General features: G+C 42.9%; 2 protein-coding genes across 2 annotated transcripts in view; one reads left to right on the forward strand and one right to left on the reverse strand.

The window, feature by feature from the left end:
* Positions 1 to 228: 228 nt before the first annotated feature.
* armc8 (armadillo repeat containing 8) lies at positions 229 to 16,594 on the forward strand. Its single transcript, XM_084544767.1, has 22 exons — positions 229 to 496; positions 1,857 to 1,933; positions 3,363 to 3,434; positions 4,234 to 4,376; positions 4,467 to 4,564; positions 4,749 to 4,841; positions 6,154 to 6,234; positions 6,315 to 6,390; positions 6,910 to 7,000; positions 7,096 to 7,156; positions 7,239 to 7,439; positions 8,531 to 8,626; positions 8,739 to 8,821; positions 9,044 to 9,125; positions 9,799 to 9,885; positions 11,396 to 11,488; positions 11,723 to 11,872; positions 13,806 to 13,901; positions 14,174 to 14,269; positions 14,440 to 14,512; positions 15,179 to 15,272; positions 15,350 to 16,594. Exons 1-22 carry the CDS (start codon positions 452 to 454, stop codon positions 15,381 to 15,383), a joined length of 2,022 nt encoding a protein of 673 aa, XP_084400893.1. The 5' UTR covers positions 229 to 451; the 3' UTR covers positions 15,384 to 16,594.
* A 4,053-nt stretch (positions 16,595 to 20,647) lies between these two features.
* The window catches only part of kcnh3 (potassium voltage-gated channel, subfamily H (eag-related), member 3), a gene marked incomplete at its 3' end in the record, with an annotated part of 148,829 nt that continues 144,313 nt past the window's right edge, over positions 20,648 to 25,163 (reverse strand). Inside the window, exons 12-15 of the mRNA XM_084545598.1 lie at positions 23,877 to 24,133; positions 22,788 to 22,903; positions 22,593 to 22,645; positions 20,648 to 21,598 (exon numbers count right to left, since the gene is read on the reverse strand). Of these exons, the coding sequence (XP_084401724.1) occupies positions 20,648 to 21,598; positions 22,593 to 22,645; positions 22,788 to 22,903; positions 23,877 to 24,133 (1,377 nt within the window). The remainder of the gene's footprint in view (positions 21,599 to 22,592; positions 22,646 to 22,787; positions 22,904 to 23,876; positions 24,134 to 25,163) is intronic.

Consider the following 25,163-nt stretch of genomic DNA (forward strand, 5'->3'; position numbering starts at 1 on the left):
TATAAAAAGAAATATGTAGGCAATTAATTAATTAACTTTTTGGTTTAAGTGACATTTACTATCAATATAAAAATATAGCGATGCCTTAAACTTTGATTTTGCGTGTATTTTTTTAATTTAAATAATAATTCGCTCGGGTTAAGTTTATCGTGTCGAATCTGTCGCAGGATAACTACGTCACATTCATAAACAACATTTACTTAAATGACAAATCCATGGTCTGTCTGACAGCTCGCCAAGTTAGCGGTGTTGTTTTCTGTTGTGTATCTGCTGCTGGAGACTGGAGCCGAGCTCAGAGAGAATAATACTCATTTGTTTTTATAATAAAGGCCAGCGGGGAGTTGTGTGATCGGGCCGCAGTTACTTTTTAAAGGCCGCTCACAGCTGCTCTGGGGGGCGGAGTGTTTGGAAAGTGCTGCGCCGATTGGGGCGCTCGATCGGGGGAAGAGAGATGGCGTGCTTGTTGGAGGCCCCTCTCCGCATCAGCGTGCTATCTGTGAGTGTCCCCTTCATTCATTCATGTAGCGCTGCCACTTTCACAGAATGCTAACCCCGGCAGTGAGTGGCTAATATCATCTGGTCAGTCATGTGAAGCTAGGAGCTGTCAAAGTGTCAGGGCTCCGGTCTTCTGTTAGCCTGGGAGCTAACTTGAAGGCTTTTCAACATGTAGCCGTGTAGCGAACCGCCTACGTAGCTGTTGGTGAGAACGATTTATGTGCTCGCATCGTCCGGGCGGGCGGGAACAGGCTGACGAACGCGCGACGTGTGCCCGATCGCCCCGCCGGTGTGAGAAGGAAACCAAATCAAACGAACGACGTAGCTGTCAGTGTCACTCGGAATGAGTTAGCAGCTAACTGCTAAGAGTGACAGCGCCGCCGCCACTATTGTAAAAGGCGATTAAAAATGCAAAACACAAAGCGGGAAACTAGTCTTCAAACATAATTTGCTTTGAATTATTACAGTTTGTTATTTACGACAGCAAGCTAGCTAACGCTCCACGGAACGTTAGCAAACCGCTAGCAAACGGCTAAGCTAGCTAAGCTAACTTAGTTAATTCACCGGTTTCCAACATTTTGAGGAGTTTTTGATTAAATAACATAACCCAGGTGTGTCTACTAATTAGTAACTTGACAGATATTTATTGCAGCAGGTGTAAATGTCTGCCAGGTGTAACTTAAGCTAAAGTTAACGTAACATTAGTTCTGAAAACAGGTTAGCAAGAGTGAAACGCCCCCAACATTAGGAACAGGCAGAAAATGGACTTTGTGTTTGATATTATGTTTTATTTGAGCCATGTTTATATTTTAAAAGACAAATATCTAGGGTTCAGTCTGTTTAATAGAATTAATTAATGTGCATTGAATTTGGCTTCCTAAATAAATATGTGAAGTCACATTAATGCAGGTACGGTGTGATCTGAACACCTTGGCAGTTGTGTGCTGGCAGCAGAGGTCAGTGGTATCAGTGTGTGTAGTCTGCTGGCGGACCTTTACTCCTCTGGGGTCGTGTGGAAACTTCTGGTTAAAGCTGCAGCGATATAAGCGCAGTTTTCTGGTGGCACATGCAGCATAAACACAGATTATAAAGCCTTTAAAGGGTCCTGGCATGGAGGGCGCCGCTGTATGTTTCACCGTGCATGAGTATCTGTGAATATCTGCAAGAAAGTAGAAGGCTTAGCCAAGAAAACGTGTGTTTAATGATGTTTTATGATAATATTTAGCTGCTTTTCTCCCCTAGAAATTAAGCCGATACATAATTAGACCGGTTCTCTCAGCTGTGTGTGCTGAAATCTTTTAATACGTTTTTAGCATAGTGGCTCAAATGTGAAAGTGTGTGTGTTTAATTTGTCCTCACAGGAAGTCACTGCAACCAGTCGCCATTATGTTGACAGACTGTTCGACCCCGACCCACAGAAAGTGCTGCAGGGAGTCATGTAAGTCCAGCAGGGTTTGATGTGCACTCACTACACGGGTCATCACATACGCTAGTAAATACATTCTAATATAACAGTCCTGCATTAAATCTAGTCTTCATGAAGGTTCTGGTGTTCAGCTTTGGTCTTAAATAACTGAGAGAGACGTTGACTCAGTTGTGTTTTCATCTTGGAGGCCGTCGTCATGACTTAGGAGGGTGACACATGTTTTAAAACAAGCTCTAACGTCTCTCTTACTCAGTGAGAGCGAAGAAAAGTCTTTGTTAATACAGGTAAATAAAGACACTACCTTGCCAGTTTATTAGGTACACTAGTGAGTGCATTCTTATACAACAGTCCTGCATGAAATCTTTTCTTCATGAAGGTTTGAGCCGTCAAAATCAGTCTTCATCAGTGACTTTTAAAAAAAAATGTGTCCCCTAAACAAGAGGATGATTTCCAGGAACTTTCATAATTAATCCTAGAACTTTATCAGCTTTAATTCTAATATAAGAGTTGTGTAATAAATGGTATTCAGTACGAGCTTCAAGTAACTGCGAGAGCCGTTGACTCATCTGTTTTCGTTGTGGAGCCTGTGGTTTGTAGAACGACTGAACCGACACGTGTTTTGACGTTTTAGCTAGTCAGAGGTTTAGACTAAATATCAGATATAAATGCACAGCTAACGTCAGGGTGAAGATGAATGAGTAAATAAATAATAACTTGTGTTATTGTCTTAAATGTTTCAGTGAGAGAGAGACTTCACAGCTTGTTCCAGAATATTTATCACGTCTCCAAATCCAGTTTAACAGCAACGCAAACAACGTCCTCCACAATGATCAGCAGGTTGAGTTACTACCTTTGCAGGACTGTTAAATCAGAATGTATTTTTCTCCATAAACATTATTGTTAGCTGACCTTTGTGTTTACATGCTTTCATCCCTCTGTCTCTTTTAAAAAGCATTTGACTGTTGCGTCGTTATTTTTAACCTCTGAGGAGACCTGCTCTGGTTACGACTCGTGCCGCTCCGCTGGCCGAGCACCTGACCGACCGGACTGCCCCGCTGCAGCCAGCTGTACTTTTCCACCAGCTTCGCTCAGCTGCTATTCAATATCATCTGGGCCACTCGCAGAAGCAGAACGAGGCAGCGTTTGGGGAGGGGGGGCAATACAACGGCTATAAATTAACAGGCTGCTTCCATGTGGTGCATCTGCTTCTTGTTAACATTCTCTAGAAGCTGTCAGCTCTTTGTAATTCATCAGCTGATCGTGCACATGGCCTCACAGGTCTCTGAGTCTCTAATATCACCTCTGTGTGAAATGCATCTTTGCTGGAACATAACGTGCCGTTCATGTCACCTCTTAATCTCACCTTATGCTCGTGCATTTGTGTTTGCTAACGAGACTCGTGTGTGTGTGTGTGTGTGTGTCCATATGTGTGCTCCCACAGTGACATGAAGAACGCCGTCATAGGAAACAACAAGCAGAAAGCCAACCTGATCGTCCTCGGCGCTGTACCCAGGTACGTCTCTGCTCACCTTTCTCTTTTCCTCAGTTTGACTTCTAATAAATTCATCCAGCTGCTCTGACGTGAAGACGCTGGTTTCTCAGCTTCCTCTCCGTCTCTAGAACATTACGCTGTGGCATCACTGTATCACAAAACCATGGTTGTTTCCATACGTCACCTATATAAATATATATATTTTTTTCTATCGTGTATGCACCAATCAGCCATAACATAATGACCACCTACAGGTTAGAAGCGCACAGTTTGTTCTCAGAGTTGATGCAGGAAAAGGATTTGAGAGACATTAATGAGAACCGAACGATGTGAGGTCTAGACGACTGACTGAGTGGTCAGTACCGATCAACAGTGATCTGAGGAAGGAGGACGAGAAGGAAGGAAGAGGAAGAAGAGTAGGAGGAAGAAGAGGAGGACGGGGAAGCAGTCCAAAGTGGTCCAAGGATGGAGAAGAACCAGAGACAGGGTCACGGACTGAGAAGGAGGAAGAAGAGAACTAGGAGTAGGAAGAATAGGAGGTGGAGGACGAAGAGGAAGAAGAAGATTAGAAGGAATGGGGGAGGAGGGGGGTCAACAGTGGACTGAGGAAGTAGAAGAACCAGAGACAGGATCATGGACCAAGAATCATTGAAACGAGGAGGACGAAGAAGAGGTTGACGAGGAGGAGTCTAGAGACAAATGTTTTATCTCTAAATGACTACAGTTAAATCCACTTTTTAACCCTTTACTCTCTGATGTAGAACATTTAATGAGACGCCGGTTGCTGATTCTGTGAATGCCGGACTAACTCTGGTTCCAGGTTGCTGTACCTCCTCCAGCAGAGCTCGTCCAGCCTGGAGCTGAGGACAGAGTGCGCTGTGGTGCTGGGCAGCCTCGCCATGGGAACCGAGAACAACATCAAGTCTCTGGTGGACTGTCACATCATCCCTGCCCTCCTCCAAGGTCAGGACCAACAAACCAACCAACACTGGTTGTGTATAAATACTGATGGAGACACGGTCAGTCAACGACTCTCCTGTTCTGTGTTTGAAGGTCTCCTGTCTCCAGACCTGATCTTCATCGAAGCTTGTCTTCGGTGTCTCCGAACGGTTTTCATCAGTCCTGTCACACCTGTGCAGCTGCTCTATACAGTAGGTGGTCTTTAACGTCATAATGTGCATTTGTGTAATGAGGTGTGCACAATTATTAGGCAGCTTCTTTTCTTCGGGGAAAATGTACCAGAAAACAGATCTAACAGACTCTGACAAGTCAAAAACTTGAGTTGTGTCTTATTCTTTTCGACTCTTCTCATCTCGTCTCTTTTGTCTTTTTCAGGACCCCACTGTGATTCCTCATCTAATGTCTCTACTGAGCAACTCTCAGAGAACCCAGGAGTACATCACTCAGATCTTCTCCCACTGTTGTAAGGTATTTGCTGGTATTTGCTGGTATTTGCTGGTGGTATTTGTCTGCATTTTTGTTGGTAGTTGTTGGTAATATGTGCTGGTATTAGTTGGTATTGGCTAGTATCAGTCGTCGTTATTTGTTGTTAATATTTGTCCCTTATTTGCTGGTATTAGTGGGTAGTTATCAGTATTTTCTGGTATTGGTTGTTGGTAATTGAAAATATTTGTTAGTATTTGTTAGTATTTCCTAGTATTAGTTAGTATTTCCTAGTATTTGTTAGTATATCCTAGTATTAGTTAGTATTTCCTGGTAGTTGTTGGTAATTCCTGGTATTATTTCCTGGTATTTGTTAGTATTTCCAAGTATTTGTTGATGTTTCCTAGTATTTGTTGACAATATTTGTTGGTAGTTGTTGTTATTTGTTAGTATTTTTTAGTATTAGTTGATATTTCCTAGTATTTGTTAGTATGTCCTAGTATTAGTTAGTATTTCCTGGTATTTGTTGGTAGTTGTTGGTATTTCCTGGTATTATTTCCTGGTATTTGTTAGTATTTCCAAGTATTTGTTGGTGTTTCCTAGTATTTGTTGACAATATTTGTTGGTAGGTGTTGGTATTTGTTAGTATTTTTTAGTATTAGTTGGTATTTCCTAGTATTTGTTAGTATATCCTAGTATTTGTTGGTATTAGATGGTATTTCCTGGTATTGGTTGGTATTTGTTAGTATTTCCTGGTATTACTTGCTGGTATTTGTTAGTATTTGCTGGTATTTGTTAGTATTTCCTGGTATTTGTTAGTATTTGTTGGTATTATTTGCTGGTATTTGTTAGTATTTCCTGGTATTATTTGCTGGTATTTGTTAGTATTTCCTGGTATTATTTGCTGGTATTTGTTAGTATTTCCTGGTATTATTTGCTGGTATTTGTTAGTATTTGCTGGTATTTGTTAGTATTTCCTGGTATTTGTTGGTATTTGTTAGTATTTGTTAGTATTTGTTGGTATTATTTGCTGGTATTTGTTAGTATTTGCTGGTAGTTGTTAGTATTTCCTGGTATTATTTGCTGGTATTTGTTAGTATTTGTTGGTAGTTGTTAGTATTTCCTGGTATTATTTGCTGGTATTTGTTAGTATTTGTTGGTAGTTGTTAGTATTTCCTGGTATTATTTGCTGGTATTTGTTGGTATTTGTTAGTATTTCCTGGTATTATTTGCTGGTATTTGTTGGTATTTGTTAGTATTTCCTGGTATTACTTGCTAGTATTTGTCGGTGGACTCCGTCACACTCTCAGCCCGACACAGATATTTGTTTCTGACTGGATGTTTTTGTCGTCTCCAGACTCCAGACCACCAGACGGTTCTTTTTAACCACGGTGCCATCCAGAACATCGCTCCTCTGCTCATCTCACCCTCCTATAAGGTAAGGTGTCTCCCTCAGAGGTCACATGATCAACCAGGAAGTAGACGTGACCCTCAGTAACCTCTGAATGTCGTCTCCAGGTCCGGATGCAGGCGCTAAAGTGTTTCTCTGTCCTGGCCTACGAGAACACTCAGGTCTCCACGACACTAGTGAATGGTGAGGACGTCTTCTCCTCTCGTCCCTCTTTGTCTCCTTTCATCTCTTGCCTCGTCCCTGTTCTTGTTTGTGTTTCCGTCTCGTCCCTGTCTTCTCGTCTAGTTTTTCTTTTACTCTCTTTTCTTGACATCTGTCTCTGTTCTCTTCTTGTCTCCGTCTTATTTTTGACTCTTTCTTTTCTCAGCTCTCGTCTCGTATCGTCTAATTTCTTATCTTGTCTTATTTCTTTTCCGGTCTCTTCTAATCTTGTCTCTTCTCGTCTCATCTCGTCTCTCATTTCTTGTCTCTGTTCTCTTTCTTGGTCTTGTCTCGTCTCTCTTCTCTTTTCGTCTCATCTCATTCTTTACTGGTCTCATCTGGTCTCCATCATCTTTTCTCGTGTCCTTTTTATTGTCTTTGTTCTTTCTGTCTCGTTTCATTTATTTTCCGGTCTCATCTCTCTTTTTCTCTCCTTTTCTTCTCCTGTCTCCTCGTCTCGTCTCATGTCTCCTCTCACGTTCTCCTCTGTTTTGTCCTCAGTGCTGGTGGACGGCGAGCTGCTCTCTCAGGTATTTGTCAAAATGATGCAAAGGGATCAACCCGTTGAAATGCAGCTAACAGCAGCCAAATGGTGAGAGACCCAGTCACCCTTCATTTATTATTGTAGCCTCATTAATAATGCCCGTCCTCCCTCTTTAACTGTGACCTCTTGTCCTCGTGTCCCAGTCTAACCTACATGTGTCGAGCAGGTGCCATCAGGACAGACGACAGCTGCATAGTTCTCAAGGTCAGTCATTACGTGGTTACAGTTCTTACGGTGCTGTACGAGTGGCTCTTCTTTCTTTTAACTCGACTTCCTGTTGGTCCAGACGCTGCCGTGCCTCGTGAGGATGTGCAGTAAAGAGCATCTGCTGGAGGAGCGGGTGGAGGGCGCAGAGACGCTGGCCTACCTGATGGAGCCCGACGTGGAGCTGCAGAGGATCGCCAGCACCACCGACCACCTGGTGGCCATGCTGGCCGACTACTTCAAGTACCCCAGCTCCGTGTCGGCCATCACGGACATCAAGAGGGTGGGTCAGAGGGTCTGGGCTGGTCAAAACAGAAATGGACAATATGTCTCCGGTCTGATTAATGATTGTGGTCAGAGAGGAGCTGTTACCATGGAGATGAGATGAAATGACCTGATCAGATAGATGTGTTTTCATCAAAACATCAGTCATCTACTGGAAATAGGACAGGAGGAGGAGGAGACGACGAAGAAGGAGATGAAGAAAAGGGGGGTGGAGGATGAGGAGAAGGAGCCGACGACATAGGAGAAGGAGGAGAAGACAAATAAGGAGGACAAGGAGGAAATTAAAAAGGAGGAGGAGGTGGAGGAGAAGATGAAGAGAAAGGAGGAGGAAAATGGAAGAAGAGACGACGACAACAAAGGAGAAGATGAATTAGGAGGAGGAAGATGACACGGAGGAGGAGTACAAGAAAAAGAAGAGAAAGAAGAATGACAAGAAGAAGTGGGAGGAGAAGAAAAAGAAAGACAATAAGAATACAAAGATGAGGGAGGACGAGAAGAAAGAGGAAGTTGTTTCCCAACTTTACCAACTGATTTGATTCAGGAGAAGAAAATGATCAAGATGAAAAATCAGGAAGAGGAGTGGAAGAAGGAGTGTTTCCTCCTCCATCTTTATCTCCAGTCCTCAATGTCTAGAGTCTTAGAAGACGACCAGGATGTCTCCACGTCTCCGTCGTCTCTGTCCACATGGATTCCATCTTGGTTCATCTTGTTTTTCTACCTCCATGTTTCTGTCCCTCCAATAAACTCCTCACCTGATGTTTACGTGGAGCAGACATGCTCAGAGAGAATGGATTTATTCCAGCAACAAGTTTACGTGGTTATTAGAGATCAGATAGTTAAAGGTTTACACCACCACCTACGTCTACATCCGTTCTGATGTAGGTGATAAGATGAGGCTGCATTCTTGTGATTAATAAGGAATATTATTGTCTGTATTAAATGCAGCATCATTTAAAACCTCAAAGGAGTCATTTAAGAGAGAGTCCATTTGATATTAAAACATTGGGACATTGGGTCTAAGCAAGTCTAAGATCCTGATTCACATTTGTTCCATATAAAACTCTTTGTTCGTTTTCCTGTCGTTTGCAGCTGGACCATGACCTGAAACACGCACACGAGCTGAGACAAGCAGCCTTCAAACTTTACGCCTCTCTAGGCTCCAACGACGAGGACATTCGCAAAAAGGTTTGTTAGTATTTCCTGGTAGCTTTCATTTGCACATATTAAATTGTGAGTTCACGTGTTCGTTATATGACCCATCTCCTCGTTCTTCTTCTATTTTTTTTTTCTCCCTCAGATCACAGAGACGGAGAACATGATGGACAGGATAGTCAGCGGCCTATCAGAATCAAGCATTAAAGTTCGTTTGGCGGCCGTCAGGTACGACACCTTCAGTCATTCAGTCTAAATCTCTTTAAATTACTCAATTAAAATCTTAGCTAAGACGATATGTTACACACTTAGGATGACTCTGGGTTTTAAAATCAATTATTAAAATGAATTAATAAAAATATAGCGTGTTGAATTTCTACTATAAACTATTAAAGTCTGCATTTGTGTATCTGATCATATTTATTTTGTTGTTGTTTTTTTTTTGTCCAGGTGTCTACACAGTCTTTCGCGATCTGTGCAGCAGCTGAGGACAAGCTTTCACGATCACGCCGTTTGGAAACCCCTCATGAAGGTTGGTGGACTTTTACTAGCTCTTTTACTTTGAACCCATCTGCTTGAGGTCGGTCAGGTAGAGAAGAGTACTGTGCTTGAGGCCAGCCATTTAGAGTAGAGTATTCTGATTGAGGTCGCTGGGTTAAAGTAGAGTACTCTGGGTAGAGTATTCTGCTTGAGGCCAGCTGGGTAGAGTATTCTGCTTGAGGCCGCCCGATTTGAGTAGAGTATTCTGCTTGAGGCCAGCTGGGTAGAATAGAATATTTTGCTTGAGGCCGGCCGGTTTGAGTTTGAGTAGATTATTCTGCTTGAGGCCGGACAGTTGGAGAAGGGTATACTGCTTGAGGCCAGCAGGGTAGAGTATTCTGATTGAGGTTGCTGGATTAGAGTACTCTGCTTCAGGCCAGCTGGGTAGAGTATTCTGCTTGAGGCCGGCCGGTTTGAGTAGAGTATTCTGCTTGAGGCCAGCCGGGAATACATCATTCAAAATACGAAACGGGAAAAGTTACTATTAGCTGGGAGTTAGGAAGCGCTACATAGACAAATTAGGGTCACAGATTCTTGACACAAGGCAATGGCCAGCCTTCGGCTTGGTGTGCCACAGCCTTTGGCAGCGAGTGTATACAATCATGACATTCCTCTAAAGCACTATAGATAAATGTATTTGTTTTTTTTTGTTTTTTTGTCTATAGCTGTTGCAGAACGCTCCAGACGAAGTCCTGGTCATGGCTTCATCCACACTATGCAATCTACTGTTGGAGTTCTCTCCCAGCAAAGAGGTACGTTCAGGAACACACTGTTACATAAACAGATAAGGCTGAATGCCATTAAAGCAGCGTGAAGCTCCACTCGTCTTCATGGATAATTTAGAGATTTTCAGCTTGTTTCTCAGTAACTTCACTATTAAGATTCAACCACTGCTCTCAAACAGTATCAGTATTTTTAGCCTCAGCTGTTGTTTTATAAACCCAATGTACACAGCAGAGAGACAGATAAACTGGTGAACATAGTGGAGCATTTATCTCTCAAGACAGAAAGTGTTGGACGCAGACCATGTTCAGACCTGGCAATAAAATGAGTCACAAGCCACCACTTGAGTTTAGATCACAATTTCTCACTCTGTATAAAAAAACACAGACATGATTTTGGGCATAGTGGAATATTGTACAAACAGTTGTCACTATGTACAGCTGTTTCAGAATACACAAAGTACCCTGTGTGTAACCCGGGTAGAGTATTCTGTTGGAGGCCAGCCGGGTAAAGTATTCTGCTTGAGGCCAGCCGGGCAGAGTGGAGTATTCTGCTTGAGGCCAGCCGGGCAGAGTGGAGTATTCTGCTTGAGGCCAGCTGGGCAGAGTAGAGTATTCTGCTTGAGGTCAGCTGGGCAGAGTGGAGTATTCTGCCTGAGGCCAGCTAGGCAGAGTAGAGTATTCTGCCTGAGGCCAGTCAGGTAGAGTAAAGTATTCTGCTTGAGGCCAGCCGGGTAGAGTAGAATATTCTACTGAGGCCAGCTGGGCAGAGTAGAGTATTCTGCCTGAGGCCAGTCAGTTAGAGTAAAGTATTCTGCTTGAGGCCAGTCAGTTAGAGTAAAGTATTCTGCTTGAGGCCAGTCAGTTAGAGTAAAGTATTCTGCTTGAGGCCAGCTGGGCAGAGTAGAGTATTCTGCTTGAGGCCAGCAGGGTAGAGTATGCTGCTTGAGTCCAGTCAGTTTGAGTAAAATATTGTGCTTGAGGCCAACCGGTTGGAGTAGAGTATTCTGCTTGAGGCCAACCGGTTGGAGTAGAGTATTCTGCTTGAGGCCAGCTGGGTAGAGTAGATTATTCTGCCTGAGGCCAGCTGGGCAGAGTAGAATATTCTGCCTGAGGCCAGCTGGGCAGAGTGGAGTATTCTCCTTGAGGCCAGCTGGGCAGAGTGGAGTATTCTGCTTGAGGCCAGCTGGGTAGAGTAGATTATTCTGCCTGAGGCCAGCTGGGCAGAGTGGAGTATTCTGCTTGAGGCCAGCTGGGCAGAGTGGAGTATTCTGCCTGAGGCCAGCTGGGCAGAGTAGAGTATTCTGCCTGAGGCCAGCAGGGTAGAGTGGAGTATTCTGCTTGAGGCCAGTCAGATAGAGAAGAGTTTTCTGCTCTAACTAGATGGTGTATTACTAAACTCTGATTCTGGTAAGAATTAAGGCGCGAGGATCAATCAGGACACATGTAAATACCAAGTCTGATCAAGACAACAACATGTTATATATAAATGGTTTGATTGTTGATATTGTTGTGACATGAGTTGGTTGTGTGTTTGCAGCCCATCCTGGAGTCAGGAGTGATTGAATTACTATGCAGTCTGACTCAGAGTGACAGTCCTGCACTGAGAGTTAACGGGATCTGGGCCCTGATGGTAAGAAGACGTTTCATTTATTGACATTTATTACATTTGAAGGTTTTTATCTGATCACTAAAATCCTGGAATGATCACAGATTTTATAATTTGATTTTGACGCCTCTGGATGTTTACCTTCTTCTTCTTCCCTGTTCTCTCTCGTTCAGTGTGATATCTATATAAAGCCGTGACTCATCCTTCCAGGTACAACGCCCGAGTCTAACACCTCCTCGTGTGTGCGTCTGTTTTCAGAACATGGCGTTCCAGGCGGATCAGAAGGTGAAGGTGGAGATAGTTCGGTGTTTGGGCACAGAGCAGTTGTTCCGCCTGCTGTCCGACCCCGATGCCAACGTGTTGATGAAGACGCTCGGTCTGCTGCGTAATCTGCTGTCGACGCGCCCGGTGAGAAACACAACCATCAATACAAATATAATATACAATAATAAACCTGACTATGATTCTTCTACAGGTTCTGTTCTTGATTAACAGATAGTATAAAACCCAAATATATTCACATTAAAGAAACTGTCATCAGAGATTGTATTTCTACTAACAGAATATTTGCAGATTAAAGGGGAACTACTGTTTTTTACAACCTTGACCTTATTTCTGGCATAAAATACAATCGTTTACTCACCATTATCACTTTTGTTTCATTTGCACTTGTTCAGGAGATAATTAGATCAGCGTATATCTATATAACAGGAGTGAATGGGGCACCGAGACGCAGCCTCTAAATAACGCATTATCTGCCGCGAAACTCGTTCATTTCACCAATAGTTTGTTATCGTACGCTAGTGCTATTCCCCGTTGAGTCCGGAGTTACCTGTTATCATCACCGAGTTCAATCTACAGACCCCAGATGTTGTTTTCTGACCTGGATGATGTCATCTCTGAGCGGTGCACACACCTGCGACAGTCGGCTTGTTTAGATAGATAGGTTTTATTTGTCACATGCACAGTTATACATAGTACAATGCACAGTGAAATGTATTGTTAGGGTAAGGTAAGCAATATAAGTGTAATGTACACCGAGAGAAATAAAATAAAATAAAAATATAGACTGTAAGACTCAAGTGTAAACTTAGAGGGGGGGTAGTTGTATATGTACATAAATTTACAGTATTTAGCAGCTACATGAATAAAGTGCAGTGATATTTAAGTCCATTTAAGGCTCAGAGTTGAGCAGGCGGATGGCATGTGGCTAGAAACTCTTCCTGTAATCTGCTGCTGCTAGTTATTAGCAACATGGCTGAATATTTTTTTCCGATTCTGAGGTTGTGGACGAACCATAGCAGCAGCAAATTACTGGTAAACAGGGGTCTGTAGGTCAATCTACAAAACCCGGATGATGTTAACACATAACTCTGGACTCAACAGGGAATAGCACTAGCGTATCATAACAAAATATTGGTAAAATGAACGAGTTTCGTGGCAGATAATGTGTTATTTAGAGGCTGCGTTTCGGTGCCCCATTCACTCCCACTATATGGATATACGCTGATCTAAATATCTCCTGAACGACTCCAAATGAACCCAAAGTTATATGGGTGAGTAAACGATGGTATTTTATGATAGAAATAAGGTCCAGGTTGTAAAAAAACAGTAGTTCCCCTTTAACTTTCTGTAAATCCTGTGACTAAATACTTGCTTCCTGTTCCTTCAGCTTGCGATGTGAAATTTAAGCGTTTACATAAACGCTGTCTGGGTTTTGATGTAGTCTGATTACTAGTCATAGATTATGAGGAATACTGGTAACCTCTAAGTACAGCAGGAGGTGATGTTCTATAGTTGGAAGGAGAAGAAGAAGGAACAAAGAAAATGAAGGAGGAGGAGGAGAGTGGGGCAGCTGTGGCTCAGTAGGTAGAGTGGTTTCTCCACAAACCAGAGGGTTAGTGGTTCAGTCCCAGAATGAGCTACATCCTGAAGTGTCCTTGAGCAAGACACTGAACCCCCAGTTACCATTTTATCAAAAGGAGGAAGGTGGTGAACGTCAAGTAGGAGGAGGAGGAGAAAAATAATTAAAAAAAGAGAGGAGATGAAAAAGTAGAATTGGGAAGAGATTGAGGATGATGAGGAGTTCTGTTCTTCTTGTAAATGTCCTCAGAGACGAGCTCTGTCTTAGTGTCTGAGGTTATTAAAAGGTATCAGGGTTAGACCGTCAGTGTTAGGTCATAGATAGACTGTGTCTCAGTCTGAGGTCTCATCAGAGCTTTTATCACGTCTAGAAAGATAGAAATCTGTACATCACCCTAAATCTGTAGATATGAACACACCTGACCCAGAACGAGTTGTGCAGCGTGAAAACTGATTCTCTGATTCTGTCTTGTTTCAGCACATCGACCAGATCATGAGCTCCCACGGGAAGCAGATCATGCAGGCGGTGACCCTCATCCTGGAGGCAGAGCACAGCGTAGAGGTCAAAGAGCAGGTGAGCTCATGTGATCAGTTCACCTGGATGTCGGGTCATAGTCACCAGGTCCTGATTTGATCCCAGACGTCACCGATCTGGAGAGGATGCTGATTTATTTTAAGAATCAATCAGAGGTTTTTATGAATCGATATCAGATCATTCAAATTAAGAGCGATTTGAGTTGGAAGAGTATTTACTTATATTTTAATAAACTCATCCCTCTGATGGTGTTGTGGTATCTGACTCCACGTATTCAACAGCACTAATGCAACACTTTTATTATCTGTCAGACGCTGTGCATCCTAGCCAACATCGCCGACGGCAACACAGCCAAGGAGCTCATCATGACCAATGACGACATGCTCCAGAAAATCAAATACTACATGGTACTGTGTGTTTGTTGTTTTAGCTGCTGTCTTCAGCTCAGATCAAACGTTAGATGCTGAAACATCATCATCATCATCATCATCATCATCCTGTGTTTTATTTGTTTACTTCAGACCAAGTGATGTTTGTTCTTGTTCTCTTTCTTTGTATTTTCTTACTCCTTTCACAGGGGCACTCAAATGTGAAGCTGCAGCTCGCCGCCACCTTCTGCATCTCAAACCTCATCTGGAACGAGGAGGACGGTAAGGAGGAGACGTGAGGAGGAGCTGAGGTTCTTGACAAGGATGAAGAACATCGTTCTAAAGCTTGTGTTGTAAACAGACTTCACATTAAAATGAGATTCATTCACACCTGGTATTTAAATGTGTCTCCACACGCTTCCCCAGCCAGCTCTGGAGATCTCATTACTAATGAACAGACGTCACTGATTCATGTGATCATTTCTACTAGTGGTTGAATGAATGAGTTAAACTCCTCTTCCTCAGATCAGCCCTGTTGAGTAGGTGGTCTTTAATGTGACCCAGGACTCATTGTGTGTTCACACTACCAAAGTAAGGAGGTCACATGTGTCCCAGACCACCTCCACATGTGGACTGACACCAGATCAGTGTTCACACCTGGACTTTAAACCAGTCACTTGTGTCGATCTTTATATTAACAACCTAAAATGACAGAAACCATCCTTAGAAAACCCAAGTCCCACCCACTAACATGGAGGGGGCGGAGCTTATATGACCTATACTGCAGCCAGCCACCAGGGGGAGCTCTACTTGCTTTGGCTTCACTTTAGAGGAGCCGTCATGGCGTCCACTTTTCTACAGTCTATGGGACAGACATACAAGACACCAGAGGAGCAGTCCCTGTAGATGTAGTAGATGTTTGACTCTTCCTCTCTGCTTCATCATCAGGTTCTCAGGAGCGTCAGGACAAGCTGAGGGAGATGGGCTTCGTGGACGTCCTGCACAAACTGACCCAGGCGTCTGACCCCAACCTCAGTGACAGGTAAAAACACGACCTCCTCATGTGCTGATTCAACATCAGAGCAGGGTGGGCTCATCCTGTGTGTGTTTACGTCCCAGGGCGAAGACGGCGATGCAGCAGTACCTGGCGTGACTACAGTGGGCAGCCATCCTCAACTGCCAGCCGGACTAACAGTTGCCGGGAGCTCGCCTGCCTTTCGGATCTTCTGTTTCTTGTTTTGGTTTTTGATCTTGAGGCTCGTTTCGTTGCACAAAGACACCTTTTCTTTGGACCTGTGGCGGACCTCCCTTCACCTCCCTCTGCCACCTGCACCTCTTAAACTCACCTGAACCTGTGGTCGTTGGGGAAATCAGCGGTTAGGAGGCTTTCACTTGTTTTTTTTCTTGAAGTGAATCCTTTTGGGACGTTTTGATTTGAGATTTTGGATCTTAGTTGTTTTTTTGTTTTTTTTGAGTGCAGAGGCCTGACACCAGCGCCACTTTGGTGCTCTTGGACTCTTGGATTCTGGTCTCAGAGAACCGACTACAGGAGCGGGGCTGTTGGACAGCAAAGCTTCCCAGTTATATATTTTTTGTTTTTTAATTCTTAATTAATATTACTATTAATATTAAATGTTTCCTTAAGGCGTCGCAAAGCAAGGACACATTTGGAGAAAACAAAAGGACACAGACTGCCTATTTTGAAATTTTGGGTGTTTTCTTTTTTCTTTTTTTGTGGATACATACCTCGTAAATATATAAATATATATAAATATGAACATAAATATATATATTTTTGGATTTTTATTTTCTCCCTCACCCTCGTGTGTTTTTTTTTTTTTCTTTTTTCATTCGTTCCCTCCGAACCACGACGAGTCTGCTCTGATCATGGTCTGTGGAGGTGATAGCTCTGTCCAGCGTCCTTATAATCCCAATGGGAAATGGAGTTTGATGGCGCTTCCTGTGACCTGCCCCGTTATTAATTAACACGCCGTGTGTAACACAAAGAGATACGAGGACGCATGTATCCTCACACCTCTCTGTTCATCATCTGCAGCCCTCCCTTATGTGTGCGTGTGTGTGTTTTGTCAAAAAAAGGTTTAAATTCCTGAGCTCCTGGGTTTCTTTCCAAAAAAAAAAATAAAATAAATAAAAGAAGGAACAATTTGAGGCAGGGCCCGTGGAGGGTGAGGCACTGAGTGCATCCACAGCAGCAGAATCAAGTGCTCCATTGTTGTCTCACCCCTCTGTTATATAATTTCTTCTCCCATCAGGATATTTCTAGAGTGTTTTTCCCTGACATTTCAAACTTTACTGAAGCTCTGATAGAATGAATGTTACCATTGAAAATATATGCAGACCTGAAGAAGGATCCCTCTGTGTGTGAGTCTCATTTCTCTGTTGCATCAAAGCTGAAGACGGTGGTTGCTTCGTCGAGGCTTCTGCAGATGTTTCAAAAGTGTTCTAGAGGCGGTAGTTGGTAGTTAAAATCTGATCCACTGTAACATTATGACCACTGATAGAGGGCTAAAATGGCACCGGTCAGTGGGTCCATCCAATCCAGGATCTGTGGGATGTTTAACTACACTTCAAACCAAACAAAAATCCAGCATGGCGTTCCACAAGCATCTGTCCTGGAGCCCCTTTTTGTTTTTCAAACTTAAATTAGTTTACGATCTGCTGCTAACGTCTCAGTGGAGGATACCGCAGCACAGGTGGTCATAATGTTACGGCTGATGCACTGTCGATTGAAATACAGCAGGTTCTGATTGTGGAGTTCTGTCAGAACGGAAGCTTCAATGTAATTATAATTTTGATGTTTTTGTTTTGGTAAATTTAGGTTAAAGTTGACTGCCATTTAATTTAAATGTATTTAATAATATTTATTTATAATTGATTTCATATAAAATTATTCCTATATTATATAGGAATAATTTTATATGAAATCAACTCTACCGTATATAGGCTATATATGGTAGAGTACTTCCCACTGACAAATATCTGTGGAGAGTTTCTATACTTACTTAATTTTTCTGGTGGTATGACCATAAATAGGATTTTTTTTGTTTTGTTTTGTTTTTAAAATATGTATATAACATGTTTTAATTTAATACAGTGCTGTTTAAAATTGCAGTTGAACGTGCTGTCCTCATAAGTACGTCAACACTTGTCCAGCACTGGCGCTAATCTACATTCAATTCCTGCGTCGAAGAAGAAAACAGGCGCCATGTTTGACTTTGAGTGAGTGAGGATGGACCGAATGGATTCATCAGGTCGCGTCTTGTTGTTTTTAACTCCATGGATACATTTAAAGATTTTTTTTTTTTTCATTTGTTTTAAGTTTTATTAATCTTAAAAGTCGCGCTGAAGCCGGCAACCAAACGGTAAGTCAAGAGTTTTTATTATTTCGGAGCAGAAGCGTTTAGATAAGTTCGTTAGCCATGTTAGCTAGGTCCTTCGTGCCTGAATACTTCTTAATGCTTAAGCCTATCATTTCGATTAATGTGCATGTTTATGTCGTTAATGTGAATTATTTGTTTATCAGGAAAGTTAACCGTTAAATTAATTATTCGGTTGGCGCTGGGCTACTTAAGAAGTTTGAAAAGTTGCTAGCTTACAGGCTAAACCGCTAGCACGCAAACGATTTCATTGGCTGGAGCTGTTCCTACCCACAATGCAATGCGCGTCTGTCGGACTTCCTGTAAACGCATACAAGTTAGCGCTCATAAAACTTAACAAAAACATACGACAAACGATAAAAAACAGAACTTTATGTTTAAGATTAAAGACAAAACGAGCGGGAGTTGATTAGAGACTAAATTAAATAATTTAAATGTATAAAGCCACCAATTTAAATCATTTTAACTCAGTCCAGAGGTGTTGTTTAATTAGCAAATAGGCTATTACAGCTGTTGTTGTGCACAGCTATGAACACAAAATGTAATATCAGTAAATTAAAAGCACGTAGAGTCATTTTGTTTCATAATTTTACTATAAAATATGTATAGCCTTTATTTAATATTATAATTTCTCTTAAAAAAACCTGTTAAATTTAATATAATGAGCCCTGCAGAAACTCTATCCTCTGTTGATCTGTTAAAGGTAGCAGAGGTTAAAATCCAACTTAATTTTGAATATTAATTTAGCAAAGTGACTGTTGAGCACTATATTTAATTATTCAGAATTTTCACAGCAACTCTTGTCCCATGTTTCTGTCTTTTAACAGTAATGTTTTGATTGGCCACAGATCTTTTTCTAATATTCCACCTGAATAGTTAGATTAATTACCTCTGTTCAGTATTCCTGAGTAACTTATGGTGAAAACTCACATTATTTGTATTTTTACCTCTTATTGAACCACAGAAAAGATTCAAAGTTCTTAAAGTGGCTTCAGAGAGACGTTATCGGCCAGTAGCGCTTCCCACGATGGTTCATTGGTGACGGGCTTTAAATATTCTGCTCAGAACATCCTCTAGTTCTGGACAAACTGAGGCTGTCTGGTTCCCAACACAAGCACAAGACTCAGCGATCGTACAAAACAACACTTCTTTATTGTTGTAGGGTAGTTAATCCTGGTTTAGGTTTTTATGTAACAGCAGTCTTTAATAAAATACATCTGAAACCCAACAGCCTCTATTTGGGCTGGATGTTTTCTACTCCCATTACACCCCCCCCCCCCCCCCCCCCCCTTAGCTCAAAAGCAGGCACATTTCTCATGCAAAAAACAAAAAACCAAACCTGTGACATGCATTTGATTTTTAAAACTCCCACCCATCCCCTTAACATCAGAGTGACGTCCCAGGATCAGAACCCGAGACATCGATGGGAGTTCTGCTCTGTGAGTTATTTCAGTGAGTGAAGAGTCCAGAGTCTCCTGCTCCCGTTACAGAAAATAGAAACCAGAAATCTGACTATAGTACACGCAACGTTTGGGCGCACAAAAGCACCTAAAGCAAAACGACGTGTCCAGAAAGTCCTGAGACCTCCGTGGTGACGTGGACGCTGTGGATTTCGTGGTCGTCTGTCGTCTCAGTCGTCGGTAAATGAGTCGGAGATGATGAACAGTGTGCTACATAAGAATCAGGACGGTCCCGGGTACATCTCCCACACGCGCAGAAGCAAATAAATAAAAGCCCAGGTCAATAAATAATTAAATAAGTCCGTTGTGTTTCAGGTAAAGGTGCAGGTGTTCTCCTTAGTGATGGCTTTATGTGTAAATTTTGATCCAAATGCTTCCCTGTGATGAACAGGTTTCAGGAGGGCTTTAGAGAAGGCACGAATGGCTGGATGGCTAAAGCTCAGGGGGTGATGTAGGAGTTTAATATACAATCTGATAGGCTGGTTGTAAACAGTCGTGATGGTGAGAAACTGTGTTTATAAGGGTGCCATTTTGGGTTTTAGTTTATTTCCCCGTACACCTTTTCTCTTTGGCATACAACCCCTCATAGATGGAGGCGTTGTGTCTCTACTCGTTCTTCTACAGGGCTCAAAGGAACAACGTCAGAATTTAAAACCAAATTCAACAGAGTTGTGTTTGAAAACATGAGCGACGACGGGGACGTGTGTGTGGGGCTGAGGAGACGGTTCAGTGTTGGCTGTGGAAAAGAAAAACTAATAATAATAATAATAATAATCCAAAGCAAAGCTGGCCGACTTGATGCGACGTGAGACTGATTGAAGAGCTTACATTCCCAGTCCCAGAGAGGTGGCTCGGAGTATCTGCTCTTCTTTTCCGCTGAGATATTTGTGTGTGTTTGTACTAGGGATGTCCCGATCAAGTCCACCCCGCCCCCCTGCCCCCGTCCCGATCTGATATCAGTCTTCTAATATTAAGTATTGCCCGGCCTGATGTTTAATTAACTAAAAGAAGTCGTCGTCTTCTTCTGCTTCTTTGATTCTTTGGCAGCTTTGATGCTCGCCAGCCGCCGTTACAAACAGTAGAAGAAGACGTTTTGATGTGGTTTGTGTTTACAAAAGATCAGACTTTGCTGAAGCTTTATTCCGATCCGATCGTTTTTAAAATAACGCCTGGACCGATCGGGATCACCCCTAGTCTGTATTTGCCCTTTTGAAGATTAAAAAGCGATATTGTTATGTTCAGTTCACTGGATTAAGAGCTAACGAGGCTCCGGATTAAAAACGATGTGCTCTGCTTCGACTCATGCTACTGGTTGGTTGATGCTGTGAGACAGTTTGTGCTGTGGTGGTGGTGGTGGTGGTGGGGGGGGGGTCTATAGGAAGGTGCTTCTTCACTGATCTGCAGGAACGCTAAGGTGACGTCTCGGCCTCGCAGGTGTGTGTTTGTCTTTTCCTGTGTGAGAGACGGACCAGCTGTCTTTTTATTTCCTGCTCTGAACTCCTCCTTCTTCTTCTCCTCCTCCTCCTTCGTCCATCTGTGCTACTCTGTTGCTCCCTCCTTCATATCGCCGGCTCCTCTTCATCGATGAAGCTGATGTGCTCCGTGGACGACTTCCACTCCTGCATCTCCATCTCCTGGTGGCGAGCGGCGGGACGCGACGCCTCCCTCTGGCGCCCCCCCCGCTGCGAGTTGCACCACGCCGCGACGGTTCCGGCGTCTCGTCTCCTCGCAGAGTCCAGAGACAGCGGCAGGGACACGGCGGAGGGGTGGAGACGCAGGGAGGCGGGGGACGGAGGGGAAGGCCTCGGCCGGTGATCTCCAGGGGAGGACGTGAGCGACGGGGGAGCCGAGCAGTGAGAGGACGACGGGTGAGGAGGAGGAGGAGGAGTGTCCTGGGAGGGAGGTGGAGGGAGCAGCCCCGGTCTGGAGAGGTGGAGGCCTTGGCAGGAGGAAAAAGAGGGTGAGGAGGTGAGAGACATGGAGAAGGAGAGGGAAGGTGAGGGGGTGTGAGAGGCCAGAGGAGGGAGGAATATCCCGTTACTGGAGGAAGCGTGGAGGCTTGGAGGGAGCGGGGACCCCCCTGGTAGTCCCTCCTCAAACGAGAGGTTGGAATCTGAGGGCCTCTTGGACGGGGGCGGCTGCTGGGACGCTGTCTGGGACGCTGTCTGGGACGCTGTCTGGGACGACTGAGGCCTTTTTGGTGAATGAGGAGTCGGGAGAAGGCATCCTGGAAGATCCACGCCCTCCACGTCCCCGCTGTCCAACAGGGAGCGAGTGTCGGGTCTCTGGGCGGAGCAAGGCGTGGCGGAGGGCGGAGGTTGTGGTGGTGGAGGTGGAGGCGGCGCCGCCGTGGTCAGAGACTGCTGGCTGGTGCTGCTGGGGGGCGGCGTCAGATTTGGCATCATCAGGACTGGCTGCGGCGCCGTTTGGAGGAGGAGGGGCTTCAGCAGGCGTGTCATTTCCTGCAGCTCCTGACTGAGCGTGGAGACTTGTCTGGAGAGACTGTTCATCTGAGACGAGGACGGAGACAAAGAGACGGAGTCAACGTGAAGGACTTTATGGTCACATGATGCTTCTACTGTGTCTTAACGTCTCCAGGACAAAATGAAACATCTACCCTGAAACAAGCTGTAACCTTCAGAGAGTTGGTTCTCCTTTCTTTCTTTCTGGTCTTTTCCATTTTCCATTTCTGTCCTCCTTTCATTTTCTTTATTCTTTTTCTATCTTTTCTTTCTTTTCCTTTCCCTTTCACTTCTTTGCCTTTTTCTAGGTTTCCTTTTTTTGTCATTCTCTTTTTCCTTTTCCCTTTCTTTCATTTTTCTATTTTTCTTCTTCCTTCTTTTTCTTTCCTTTTCACTTTCTTACCTTCTTTCTTTCCCTTGTCTTTTCTTTCTTTCCTTTTTCCTTTTTCTTAATTCTTTCTTTCTTTTTCTGGGTTTTCTTTTTTCCCTTTCTTACCTTCTTTCTTAATTCTTTAAGAAATTCTTTATTTCTTTCAGTTTTTCCTTTTTTCCTTTCTTTCCTAATTCTTCTGGGGTTTTTAGCAGCTTTGACTCTAGCCAACCATCACTAAAACAGAAGATGTTTTGACGCTACAGGGACGTAGTTTTGGTTCGTGTCAGACCTAAAATAAATAAATAAAAACAAACGACTGGACTCTTTCAGCGTAGCAGCAGTGAGGTACATGTCTCCCTCTAGTCTCTAGTTTCTGTGTCCAGCTCCTTTTGTTGTTCTACTTTTTCCATCCAATCAGCTGTCAGGTCTAACGGTGCTTCATCTACCTGTTGGAGCAGGACGTCCCTCATAGGAGGACGGACACTTTTTCTAGTTTGTTTTATCAGATGTTTAAGTTAACTTAAAGAAAGTTTCATTTAAAACAAGTGTTAAATGTTATAAACAAGTTAAAAATACCAGCTGAGCTGTGACCATCACTACAGTATATGAGTAACTAACTAGAGGACAGAGGACAGTATGTCTCTGTACCATCTGGACGTCATCACTCACCTCCTCAGTCAGTTTAGAGACGCTCTGCTTGATCTCTGAGGTCTCTCTGATCCCTGCAGAACACACACACACACACACACACACACACACACACACACACACACACACACACACACACCAGTTAGCAGCCACCCTCCACCAGGACACCAGGTCTGTGTGTACAGTTGTGTGTATTTGTGTGTAGCTGTGTGTTACCTGGGTACGGTGAGGATGGAGCAGGTGACAGGTTTGGGGTGAACTCAAACTTCTGAGAGGCCAAGGAGCTGTTCTCTGTCTCTATACCGTCAACGAACCTGTGGAGGAAAGAAGGACTGATCAGAGAGAGAGAGAGAAGGAGAGAGAGAGAAGGAGAAGATGGATGGATGGAGAGTCGTTCTTTCTTTCTTTCTTTCTTTCTTTCATCTGTGTTCAGATTGACCTGATCGAAGCTGTGTTTAGTGTTTTCATGTAAACATTTAATTAAAAACTAAAAACCTTCATCAGCAGCTCACACCACATACAGACAGACCCCAGCTGATCCACCTGCAACTGCTGGTTGCCGTGGCAACCAGACACCTGTCTGTGCTTCCTGAAGCCCTGAAAGTTTATTCTTTCTCTCTGATGATTGGTTGATTTCAGGGGTCAATGGGGTCATTTTGTCTCAACGCTTTAAAGAGTTAATACCTGTTAACGTCTTTCTTTCTTTTTTCTTTTTCTTTCTGTCGTTACTTCTATTACCTTTTCTCTCTGTTTATTTTCTCATTTTCTTTATTTTTCTTTGAATTTTTCTTTATTTCTCACTTTCTTATTCATTCTTTTCTGTCTTTTCTTGTTCTCTCTCATCTATTCATTCTAGTTTTTCTTTGTCTTTCTTTTTCTCTTTTCTGTCTTTTCTATCCATCTGATTCTCTTTTTCATTTTCTTATTTCTTAATTTCCTTTTCCTTGTTTTCTCACTCCTTTTCTGACTTTTCTTTCTGAATTCTTTCCTTCTTTCTTTCTCCCTTTTATTTCTTTCGTTCTTCCTTTTTCTTATTTCTTAATTCTTTCTTTTTCCTTTTTTCTTACTCCTGACCTTTCTTTCCTCTTTTTCTTTCCTACATTCTTTCTCCCTTTTTCTTTCTTTATTTGTCCTTCTTTTTTCTTTTCCCTTTCTTTCCCTGTTTTTCTTTCTTCCTTCTTCCTCTGGGTTTTGGGCAACATTGACTCTTTTTTCTTTCTTTCTTTCTAACCAGTTCTAATTTCTTATCATTGTTGTGATCATCATTATAATTAATCTGATTACTGCCTCGTGTTTGTGCTTCACCTGGGGCTGAGTTCGGGGGGCGCTCCACAGAAGCTGACCACGGGGATCTGCAGGGTGGCGGGACGCGAGTGCTCGGAGGGGGCCCTGAACGGCCTCGGCGCCAGGAGAGGGGAGCGCAGGGGCGAGTTGAGGCCCCGGCTGAGATGCAGCGGGGAGCGGGGGGCCCGGGACACGGAGTGCCCCTCTTCGTCGCCCTCCTCGTCCTCACGGATGGACGGCAGCTTCTTCACCAAACCACCGTTACTCTCCCAGTCGACCTGAGAGAAGAGAAGAAGATGATGATGATGATGATGATGATGATGGAAGGAACAGAATGAGTGTAGTTACATGGTTGAACCAGTAGGTGTCAGACAAACACAAGAGTTTATACTGTGAGATATAAACATTGGTTTTTATCTTTTAATATAGATAAGAAAACATCTTTACATGAGCCCTAAATAAATGTAGATTCAGATTTAATATTAGTTTCACACAATTCAAGAAGAATTGATACCTGTTAAAATCTAATATATAAATAAATATTGGTTAAATTATGAAATGTTTTCTTTCTTTTAACTTTTATTTTTCTTCTCTTTCCGTTTCTTTATATTTTGTTCATTTTATTTTTTAAATGTATTTTGTTATTAATATGTAGAGACCTTGGTATTTTATCATTTTTTTTTTTAGTAGTATTTTATAATTTACTTTCTGTTTTAACTTTTAACATGTAATTAAATCAGCATTTTGTGGCGTTATTGTTTAATTTATCAGTTATTTCTTAGATTAGTCAATAAATATTATTTTTTTAAACTAATGTTTTGATTATTTTCTAAGTCGTCAATTTAATCCTTTGCTTAAAGGGGAACTCCGGCGCAAAATGAACCTGGGGTTAATAACACATGTGTACCGAGTTCGACCGTTCTCTGGTATTTGTTTTCATGCATTTGTTTTGTTAGTCAAATGTGACCAGTTTTCTTGCAAACCGCTATTTAGCGTATAACGCTAGCCTTCGGGGCATACCTACACATAAAAAGAAATCGCTATTTCTATACCACTAACAAGGCTCACAATATCACCACACTTACACGGTAGCATAACCAGGGTCTCTACATGTAAACCGAAGCATTGAGAACTTTGCAAGTATACAGGCAGTTTATTAAAAAAGGAATACAGTACTGTTCGTGTCTGGCTCGCTTATCCAGGCGGGCGCCATCTTGGGGAAACTGAACTCTCTTCGTTCAGTGCTCTCAGTGCTTTCTTCCGGCAACAGACAGTTCAGTTTCCCCAAGATGGCGCCCGCTTGGATAT

The sequence above is a fragment of the Chelon labrosus genome (assembly GCF_963514085.1).
Source record: "Chelon labrosus genome assembly, chromosome: 5".
Classification (NCBI taxonomy): Eukaryota; Metazoa; Chordata; class Actinopteri; order Mugiliformes; family Mugilidae; genus Chelon; species Chelon labrosus.